The sequence below is a fragment of the Taudactylus pleione genome, unplaced genomic scaffold (assembly GCF_031769625.1).
Source record: "Taudactylus pleione unplaced genomic scaffold, aTauple2 ptg001150l, whole genome shotgun sequence".
Lineage (NCBI taxonomy): Eukaryota > Metazoa > Chordata > Amphibia > Anura > Myobatrachidae > Taudactylus > Taudactylus pleione.
Window position 1 is genome coordinate 1064692 of NW_028285551.1, and position 11357 is coordinate 1076048.

General features: G+C 42.7%; 1 protein-coding gene across 1 annotated transcript in view; it reads right to left on the reverse strand.

The window, feature by feature from the left end:
- The window catches only part of LOC148453454 (cytochrome c oxidase subunit 7A2, mitochondrial-like), a 29791-nt gene extending 18790 nt beyond the window's left edge, over positions 1 to 11001 (reverse strand). Inside the window, exon 1 of the mRNA XM_088462112.1 lies at positions 10898 to 11001. Within this exon, the coding sequence (XP_088318238.1) occupies positions 10898 to 10912 (15 nt within the window). The 5' untranslated portion in view covers positions 10913 to 11001. The remainder of the gene's footprint in view (positions 1 to 10897) is intronic.
- Between the last annotated feature and the right edge of the window lie 356 nt (positions 11002 to 11357).

Genomic DNA, 11357 nt, shown 5'->3' on the forward strand with positions numbered 1-11357 from the left:
TTTTAGAAACCTGGTCTACCGGAGCACACAGTAACAGGTTGGCAGGTGATAGAGAGAAAGGTATATTTACAACTGATGATATAAGGGTACGGACCATGTTCCAGAATGGAATAATTTTTGGACATGTTCACCAAGTATGAAAAAATGTGCCAATGTGGCCGCATTGTCTCCAACACAGGTCAGAAGTGTTAGGAAACATTTGATGAAGGCACTCTGGGACTAGATACCATCTGGTAAAAACATTATATGAATTTTCTTTGAGAGCTACACTAAGAGAACATTTGGAGATAGCGAGACGTATTATTTCCCAGGTATCGTCTCCCAGTGGTTGTCCCAGGTCTGCTTCCCATGCGAGTTCATGTATAGAGAGTGAGGGGGACTCCAATGCCAAAACAGAATGGTAGAGAAAGGATATAGTGCCCCTATCAGTAGGTCGGTATATACAAAGTTTTTCTATTGGGGACGGTGTACGAGGCTGGAGGGTAGAAAGCGCTGACGTAGCAAAGTGTCGGAGTTGTAGATATTGGTAGTGAGAGGAGTCAGGGATGTTATATGTCTCCTGAAAATCACCAAAGTTTTGTGGAGCAAATTGTCCCACAATATGACGGATGTGTGTGATACCTGCTGCAGACCAGATAGATGCTACAGCAGATGAGAGCCCCGGTGTAAAGGAAGGATTGTGCCACAGGGGGGTCTGAGGAGAAGGGTACTTGGAAAGAGCAAATTTTTTGTTAAGAGTGACCCATGTAGAGAGTGTTAAAGCTACTGCCGGGGCTGAAAGGATGGACCTAGGTCGGTGTTTACGTGGTAGCCAGGGTAAGTATGAAATTAAGTCCACCCACACCAAAGCTCCTTCTAGGTCTACCCATCGTTTAGTGAAAATAGGGGCAAGTCACCATTTGGCTTAAACGAGAGGCGTTATAGTACCATAGGAGCATCAGTAATCTGAGTCCCCCATTCGATGATCGTCTAGCTAAGACTTCCCTTCTTGTTCAAGGTTTTTTATTATTCCATACAAAATTACAGTACAAAGATTGAAGGTGATAAAGAACTCGGGTCGGTACTGTGACCGGGAGCGTCTGAAACAAATACAACAACTTAGGTAAAACGTTCAATTTAATAGCGTTTATACGGCCAATCCATGATATAAAGTAGGTCTTCCACTGTAGTAAGTCATGTTCAATAGACTTAAACAGTGGAGGGTAATTAGCCTGATACAGACGATCATATGTTTTAGTGATATTAACCACAAGATATGACAAGGAGTCTTTTCTCCAATTGAATGCAAAATTCAGCTGTAGCAGTTGTCTCAGATCTCTCGGGAGATGAAGAGGAAGAGCTTCCGATTTGCTATTATTAATTTTGTAGCTTGATAAATCTCCATAGATAGATAGTTCACAAAACAAATTTGTTAGTGAGATAAGCGGTTTAGTCAAGGTAAGAAGGATATTGTCCGCAAATAATGAGAGAGTATATTGAGAGGTCCCAACAGTCACACCAGTAATATCGGGATTAATACGTATCCTTCTAGCAAGTGGTTCTATGATCAGCGCAAAAATAAGAGGCGACAATGGGGACCCTTGCCGCGTTCCATTGGTTATGGTGAATGGGTCTGAAAGCAGTCCCCAAGCAAGAACAGAAGCAGTAGAGTTATAATATAGGGCTTTAATGGCTTGTAAGAATTTACCTGTAAAACCAAAGGCGGAGAGCGTGTGCATCATAAATGGCCAGGCGACCCTATCAAAGGCCTTCTTTGCGTCCAGAGCAAGCACAAGAGAGGGAAGTTGGTGTGTATTAATATAGTGAATAATATCCACTGTTCGTCTGGTGTTGTCAAGTGCTTGCCTAGACGGGACAAAGCCCACCTGATCAGGGTGAATATGGTCGGGTAATATGGGATTAAGCCTAGTTGCAAATATTTTTGCAAAAATGTTTAAGTCGGCATTAAGTAGTGATATGGGTCGGTAATTAGAATCGATGAGAGGATCCTTATTTGATTTGGGAATAACTGTGATGGAAGCTTTAGTAGTAGATGGGTGAAAGGTTTTACCATCTAAAATTTGATTAAACATCTTAGTTAAGTGTGGGACTAAGGAGTCTTGGAATGTTTTATAGTAGGATATGGGATAGCCATCAAGGCCAGGTGCCTTTGAAGGTTTTTGGGTTTTAAGAGCAAGGCGTGTTTCTTCCACGGTAATAGGAAGTCCCAGCATTTCTGTCATTTGCGCGTCAATACAAGGAAGAAAACAGGAGGAAAGGTAGTCAATGGTTCGTGAATTAATGCTAGGATCCGCATTGGTTGCATCTGCAAGATTATATAATTGGTCATAGTATGTCCGAAAGATGCTATTTATGGTAGCTGGGTTATATTGAGGGATGCCATTTCTATCTTGTATGGCCTGTATGGCTGTTCTAGCCTTCTGGGATTTTAATCTATTGGCCAATAGCGTGTCTGCTTTATTACTTTTTTCATAAAAGCATTGATTGAGACAGTGGAGGGATTTTTCAGTCTTTTCAGATAAAATGGCACTAAGGTCATTTCTGACAGATGTGAGTTTTTTATAAATAAGGGGGGATGGATTATGTTTATGGGAGGTTTCTAAAAGTTTGACTTCATCAGTCAGAAGAGTCAGTTTAATTTTACGCTCCTTATTCCTAAAAGAGGCATAGCTAATAATGTTTCCGCGGATTACCGATTTGTGGGCCTCCCAAACCAAGGGTGAGCAAGGAGATTCCGCCGAATTAGTAGAGAAATAGTCAGCTAATGCAGATCTAATCTTAGTCTGAAATTGTGGGATCTTCAGGAGGGTTTCATTTAATCGCCAAGATGGCCTAGATGCAGGCATATGAAGAAGATCGTAAGAGGTTGTGAGGATAGAATGGTCTGACCATGAATTAGGTGTAATAGTTGAGTCTAGGAGATGTTTGGAAGCTTGAGTACAACAGAGAAACAAATCGATCCTAGAATATGTATGATGGGGGGAGGAGAAAAAGGTATAGTCTCGAGAAGATGGATTGAATGCACGCCAGGTGTCAAAGAGTCCCAAGTCCCGAATATGCTTATTAAGGGATTTAGCAAGCCGATTTAAATGGGTACTATTTAAAGAATGTGACTTATCTAGGTCTGGATTAAGAACAGCATTGAAGTCTCCACCCACTATGAGATATCCCGCTCTCCGTTTATTTAAAACCGAAAAAAGGAGTTAAAAAACGAAATCTGACCCGTGTTGGGAGCATAGACATTAGCTATTGTCACCTCTAAGTGCCCCAGTTTTCCAGTTAAAATAACAAATCTACCGTCCAAGTCGGTAAAAACAGAGTGTTGAGTGAAAGGAAGTTATTATTAATTAGAATTGCTACACCATTATGTTTGCTTGGGCTTGAAGAATATAACACAGTGGAGAAGGTCTTAGATCGAAGAGATGGGTGGCATGGAGCACGGAAATGGGTTTCTCGTAGTAGTACTATTCCGGCTTTAAGGCCACGAACAGTGCGAAAAGTAATGAACGTTTTTGAGTGGTATTAAGACCCTTAACATTCATGGAAACAACAATCAAGGGCATCTTGAAAATTTCAATGGACCACATTAAAAGGGAATGAAATAAAAATAAACAGTAAACGAAAAGAAAAACTAAAATCCCGACTCGCTCAGGAGAAGAGAAGAAGAAGAAAAAAAAAAGGGGGGGGGGGCCTTGGGGGGGAGAGACCAGAATAAAGAAAAAGGAAAAATAAGAACGGAGTTTGAATGCGGAATCCATAGAGTCCAAAGAGGTAAACAGGGCTTGATCTGCTTAACCTCTAGGAAAATAGAAAATAATGTCTATAATTAAACATGAAAAGTAAAAAAAAGAAAAATATACAGCTATGTTATTATGTATTAAATAATCTGAAATAGAGCATAAAAAAAAAATACAAATCAGAACTAGGTAGAGCAAAATAGGTCTTCAACCCTCTGGGTGTGTACCAACATTTTAAACATTGCAAGGCCTTGAATAGTAGAAATATACACATATTAAAAATAAAAAATAATGCTAAAAAATGGTGATATCAACATAAGACATAACACAATAGTTGCAATTAGTGATATCGAATAAATCTAATAAATGAAACAAAAAATAAAGGTAAGCAAGTGGTGTATTGCCTATGAATAAATAATAATTTGTATTCCTAGCCTATATCCCACTTGTCTGATTATAAACAAGAAACAGTTAAATATATAAATTCCACGAGTGATGTCAACAATCAACATATATAGGAAAAATATGACAGGTTTAAAATTTCTGTAGTAGTACAATACTATCAATAAAACCTGCAAGGAATAATCAATAATAACAGATGGTATTGTATTTGCGGCGATAAAAGTAACAAGGCCCTTGGGGTAGGTATAAGGTCTCCTTCAATAAAGAGTGGGGAGATTCAAGGGTTATCTCTAGAAGAATTGGCAGGGGGACCTGATTGTTCTAAGTGTGTCAGGACCTCTCTAGGGTCCTGTATAATGATAGTTTTGCCATGAAGATCAACTATAAGCTTGAATGGAAACCCCCAACGGTAACGTATTCCGCGGTCGCGTAGGGCCTCTGTCAAATCCCGAAGTTCTCTTTGTTTAATACTCGTCGTGGGTGCTAGATCTTGATAAAATTGAAGCTTAGTGTTTTCGTAGAGAATATGAGGCTTGCCACGGGTCGGAGCTAGGACAGCTTCTCTATCTTTGAAGCTAAGGAATCTCATGATGACATCTCTGGGGGATCACCCTCCCGAGGTTTGGGTCGAAGAGCCCGATGTGCCCTTTCCAATGGCAGTTGATGAGAACCCAGGTCAGGGAGAAGAAAGGAAAACAATCTGTGTAAATAGGGTTCTAAAGAGTCCGGCGCAATGAATTCAGGAACATTGCAAATTCGAAGGTTATTTCTCCTCTCTCGATTTTCAAGATCTTCATTTTTCGCGCGGAGATCAGAGAGTTCCTGAGCAATATGATCTAGATCTCTATGGGTATTCATCTGAGCTTTGTGGAGAATGTCCTGACGGGATTCCAGTTTAGTTGTTCTAGAGGCTAGGGAGGAGATATCGGACCTGATAGATGTAACGACCTTGTCGAATTTAGTCTCCAGGGATTCCTTAAAGTCAGTAATTAGTGACCGCAGGGCTAGTATGTCTTCCTTAGTGGAAGGGGCAGGAGAGGAAGGGCCGTCCTCATCTGAGGGTAGTAGTGACGGAGAGGGAGGATTTTGCGATTGAGACATTTTGTAGTTTCTTGAGAAATGTTGAGTGATGTCACCGCCCACTGATTTTTTGGTTCTTGCACTGGTTTTACTCATGGTTGATAGAAGGAATCACCAATAGCATGAGATAAACAAGAAGGTAGGATAAAGTAAAGGGGCCAGTTAATTGACTCCAAGAGGGTAAAAGGCTAGGTAACTAGGGAGCCATATAAAAGGCGGTAATGTATCAAATATGTACAGTTAAATAAGGTTTGGTCATGGTATCGAAGGGACAGCCAATATTAGCTTATCAGCAAGCTATGTGATTATGGCTTCTTAAGGACAGAAAAATTGCTAAAGCAATATACTTTATTATAGAGAACTATGTCAAGCAACCACTAGAGGGAGCCAGAGCCTAGAAAATAAAAGTAATTACTTTCAACACTATGAACCACCTGATACAAAATATTTTAATAAGGGGAACAAAATGCAGATATTGCTTGCTTAATAGGATGATCAGGCTTATCAGGTAGGAGTGTTAGGTAATAGGGCTCAAATGGAGTAGTAAGCAGTATTGGTGTTGGTACCATACTCTGAGAGTGTGAGGCAGGCAATGGAAAACAATGCTGAATGAAGCAGAGACACTAGCGTCCCCAAATGCTCACCACTGCCAGCCAGGCAGAGTAGGAGGAACCCAGCAGGCTGCAGAAAGTGTATTCCAAGCAGAGGCCCCCAGGAGTGGACCAGCCGACCACCCAGGTGCCGCTGGTAACAGGGAAGCCGCTGGAGCAATGGCTGCCTCGGAAACAACAGCCGGGGATCTCACCTCACCAGGAGAGACAATCGTTGGGCAGCAGGAGCAGGCGACTCCAGTGGGGGAGAGCAGCTGCACAGGTACCCGCGGGGCGGAAATACGTCCCGAGTCAAAGATGCCTCCGTCGGCTTGCGGGTCTAAATTGAGTCTCCGGCTTGGATGGGGCGGGAAGGGTGCAATCCGCAGGGATACCTAGTACCCTCCAATTCCGCGGCACAACCCCCCAGATTTGAAGCAGGCAAGCTGGGGTAAGGAGACTGCACAGGTGGGCTGTAATAGAGGCAGAATTCGCTAAAATAGGGAGTGTTTAGCGGGAGCTCCTGCCAAGCACGTCTGCTTCTCTTGCTCGTCCGAGACTTCCCTCTTTTAAACATTTGTATCCCCATATCTGTGCGGGTCAGTATGGGGGAGATAGGGTACAATGTCCCCATCAATGGAAACTGTTTTTGCTTTTTCATAGTGCTGGGCGATATATTTCTGGCGATTACAAGTAGTCAGCAAATAATTTCTGCTATGGGCCCACATCATTTTAAAGAGGTGTCTCCCCTCTTTGATATGTGGATGCCCCCACCTGTCCAGGTGTACTCATGGGTATGATAGGGCACACCATTCCCTCCAGCCCATATACAGAATATATATATGTTTTCCGTAGCGCAGGGTAACATTGTCTGGTGATCACCAAACAATAGATTCTAGGGTGCCAAATAATTTGAAAGCTGGGACTACCCTCTTTCAACTATGGGTTCCCCGCAGGTGCAGGTGCAATATTGGGTCATAGAGAATACCTAGTGCCCTCCAGCCCATATACAGAATATACAGTGCATCCGGAAAGTATTCACAGCGCTTCACTTTTTCAACATTTTGTTATGTTACAGCCTTATTCCAAAATAGAATAAATTCATTTTTGTCCTCAAAATTCTACACACAATACCCCATAATGACAACTTGTACAAATTTTTTTTGAGATTCTTGCAAATGTAATAATAATAAAAAAAAATTAAAATAAGATCACATGTACATAAGTATTCACAGCCTTTGCACAATACTTTGTTGATGCACCTTTGGCAGCAATTACAGCCTCAAGTCTTTTTGAATATGATGCCACAAGCTTGGCACACTTATCTTTGGGCAGTTTCACCCATTCCTCTTTGCAGCACCTCTCAAGCTCCATCAGGTTGGATGGGAAGCGTCGGTGCACAGCCATTTTCAGATCTCTCCAGAGATGTTCAATTGGATTCAAGTCTGGGCTCTGGCTGGGCCACTCAAGACATTCACAGAGTTGTCCTGAAGCCACTCCTTTGATATCTTGGCTGTGTGCTTAGGGTCGTTGTCCTGCTGAAAGATGAACCGTCAGCCCAGTCTGAGGTCAAGAGCACTATGGAGCAAGTTTTCATCCAGGATGTCTCTGTACATTGCTGCATTCATCTTTCCCTCTATCCTGACTAGTCTCCCAGTTCCTTCCGCTGTAAAACATCCCCACGGCATGATGCTGCCACAACAATGTAGGGATGGTATTGGCCTGGTGATGAGCGGTGCCTGGTTTCCTCCAAACATAATGCCTGGCATTCACACCAAAGAGTTCAATCTTTGTCTCATCAGACCAGAGAATTTTTGTCCTTCAGGTGCATTTTGGCAAACTCCAGGTGGGCTGCCATGTGCTTTTTACTAAGGAGTGGCTTCCGGCTGGCCACTCTACCATACAGGCCTGATTGGTGGATTGCTGCAGAGATGGCTGTCCTTCTGGAAGGTTCTCCTCTCTCCACAGAGGAATGCACTGACAGAGTGACCATCGGGTTCTTGGTCACCTCCCTGACTAGGGCCCTTCTCCCCCGATCGCTCAGTTTAGACGGCCGGCAAACTCTAGGAAGAGTCCTGGTGGTTCCGAACTTCTTCCATTTACGGATGATGGAGGCCACTGTACTCATTGGGAACTTCAAAGCAGCAGATATTTTTCTGTACCCTTCCCCAGATTTGTGCCTTGAGACAATCCTGTCTCAGAGGTCTACAGACAATTCCTTGGACTTCATGCTTGGTTTGTGCTCTGACATGCACGGTCATGTGTGGGACCTTATATAGACAGGTGTATGCCTTTCAAAATCATGTCCAATCAACTGAATTTACCACAGGTGGACTCCAATTAAACTGTAGGAACATCTCAAGGATGATCAGTGGAAGCAGGATGCACCTGAGTTCAATTTTGAGCTTCATGGCAAAGGCTGTGAATACTTATGTACATGAGATTTCTTAGTTTTTTTTTTATTAAATTTGCAAAAATCTAAAAAATCTTTTTACACGTTGTCATTTTGGGGTATTGTGTGTAGAATTTTGAGGACAAAAATGAATTTATTTCATTTTGGAATAAGGCTGTAACATAACAAAATGTGGAAAATGTGAAGTGCTGTGAATACTTTCCGGATGCACTGTAGGTCTGTTTCTCAGGCCAACTTAGCACATGGGCCTGATTCTAAGTCGGACGCAGCGGAGCAATTTAAATTTTTTTCTGCTCATGAGTCCAGGTAGTGTCAGGGCTGCGATTGATGCTCAAGGGAAGTCTACAGCCTCCGAAATGGTTGAAACTGTATTGAGTGTTCCTAGCCTGTGACAGGGAGGGGACTTGGCGGACGCACAGAGATGATATGTCTCTTAGGCGTGTTATGGGAGCATTGCAGGTGTGTTGCTGATAGTGGTTGAGCTCAGAGCTGCATAAACTCTCACATTGGAGGCCGTATTCAGATGGAGAATCTGCACCTAGCGTGGGGCTGGCATAAGTTTTTATTGTGCAACTGATATTGTTGTTTCTGAGTCTTTAGATGCACTAATCGGTATTTGAGTGTCTGAAGATGATCATAGTGGGCGTCCTAGTCCTTGCACAGGCAGACACACGGCTCTACACCAGGGAAGGGCTTGTAGTGACGCTTACGTTAAGTTGCGGTAGCAATACCGTCACAAGATGCATTCATGGACGCTGCCGTGTTCGACGCTGGCCCCATACAGTATCCTACACTTTAGGTTTTACACCAACATTTCCCACCTACATGGTTGAGAACTGCAGCCACATTTTTATTACATAGACTAGAGCATCCCTGACTAGTATTATGGTGTGGGACAGCGGTGTCAAACTCGGGCCCTCCAGCTGCTGTGGGACTACATATCCCATCATGCCCTGCCACAGTTTTAGCATGCCCTAATAGCAAAACTCTGGCAGTGCATGCTGGGATGTGTAGTTCAACTGCAGCTGAAGGGCCCGAGTTTGACACCACTGGTGTGGGATATTCCTCGGAGCCTCTACCTCTGGTACTTATCCCCTATTCTTTAGGGAGATGTATCAAACTTTGGAGAGTGATAAAGTGGAGAATTCACCCAAATCAACCAATTAGATTCTAGGGGGTATATTTACTAAAGTGAGACTGTTTGGTTGCTATGGGCAACATCTCCACTTCTAATCAGATTCTACTTAACATTTAAATAGCACCTTCTAGAAGATAATAGCTAGAACCTGATTGGTTGCTATGGGCAACATCACCACTTCTGAAAACTCTCACTTTAGTAAATATACCCCTAATTGTCATTTATAAAGCACATTCTTTGAAATAGCAGGTAAACGCTGAGTGGTTGCTCTGGACAATTTGTCCACTTTGGGCTAGATGTATCAGGCTTTGGAGATAGATTAAGTACCAACCAATCAACTCCTAACTGACACTTTACAGGCTGTATTTGAAAAATTACAGTTAGGAGCTGATTGGTTGGTTCTTTATGTCCATCCAATTTATCGCTCTCCAAGGCTTAGTACATAAAGTACAAATACATCTCTCTCATATGCCAGCGCTTGAATTATTTGTAAAGGTAACTGGACTGACGGCCTGATTCAGATGTGGACAGTATTCTGATTATCGGTGGACTGCGCATATGCGTCTTAGCCGCAGTGCGCACGCACGACGATTGAATTGCAATCAAATGTGACTACGGTTGTAGTGAGGATTTATTGGCAAATGAGTGACAGACAGAGGCCGTTTTGTGGGAGGTAACAGGGAGTGGCTGCAAAAATGTGGGAGTGTTGTGGTGTATTACATGTCCCGTGTATCACGTAAGCAGAAAATATGGCTGTGGCCAATCTGCGTGACCGTAGGGTTAAGCAGATTGTGGATTATCGAAGGACCTGCTATTCCTGTTGTGTATTTGTACGCAGTTGCTTGGAACTGCGTGGACCCCGGTGGACATCTCAATAAATTGCCAGGCGACTGTAGCATTAGCATATTTGCGCATGGCAGCTGAGTACAAAATCGCAGCTGCTAATGCATTAGCGACCACACCTGAATAAGACCCAAAGCCGGGTAGTTGCAGGTAACTAACTGGATGGATGATGCACATTGCCCAGCAGGAATGCTTTCACGTCCCAGCCCACTCCTAACCACAATGCCGCAAGCTGCGATTGCATGGTGGAGGGGACAAGGGCTTTATAGTCTTCTGCATTCATAATGTACAATACGCTCCTTTGCAGTGAGACATCAGAGATAACTTCATAATGAAATACTCTGCATTAAACCTTAACTACATGGTGTAGTCTTTCATTTTAACACTGATTGGTGTGTTATTCTTTAAGTGATATTTTGAGTGATAAAGGGGGTCTTTGTACTAAGTCTTGGAGAGAGAGAGAAAGTGGACGGAGTTAATGTTCCAACCAATCAGCTCCTAACTATAATTTTTCAAACTGTCTGTAAAGTGACAGGAGCTGATTGGTTGGTACTTTTATCTCCGTCCACTTTCTCTGTCTCCAAGTTTCAGTACGTAGACCCCAAAGACTGCGCTAATCGCTCATTTTATTGTTTGATAAATATGATAAACAGTTTAAATTGATACTATATAATAAAGTGGGCTTATTACATACCCAAAAATTCCTCATGCTGCAGACTGATCTTTTACTTTCTGCTCTCTTCGTCCTCCCGGTGTCATCTGACAAGGACGAGCACAGATGACCATTCCTACCAGAAATAGACGCCCTATAACACAGCGAGCCAGAGATCTCCTGTGTCACACTCTGCTAACGCGACACCAGAGTAGGAGGACGAGAGAAGACTTATGGGAAATAAATGGAGAACCCCTATTGTGAGTTGTGCCATGAAAAATCAATGTATAACATTAGACATTGAGCCTGATAGAAACTAAAATAGGTGTAAAAATGGACCTATAAAGAGAATTGTAAAATCATTTTCAAACTTTTCCCAGCTACAGTAAAGTAACTAATCTTACTCTAAAATTAAGAGCCTTATTCAAGTTGAGTTGAGCCGTGATACTTTTTCGCAGCCCGGACTTTTCGCCTACTTCTCCTGTTTTGTAGGCGGAAAAGT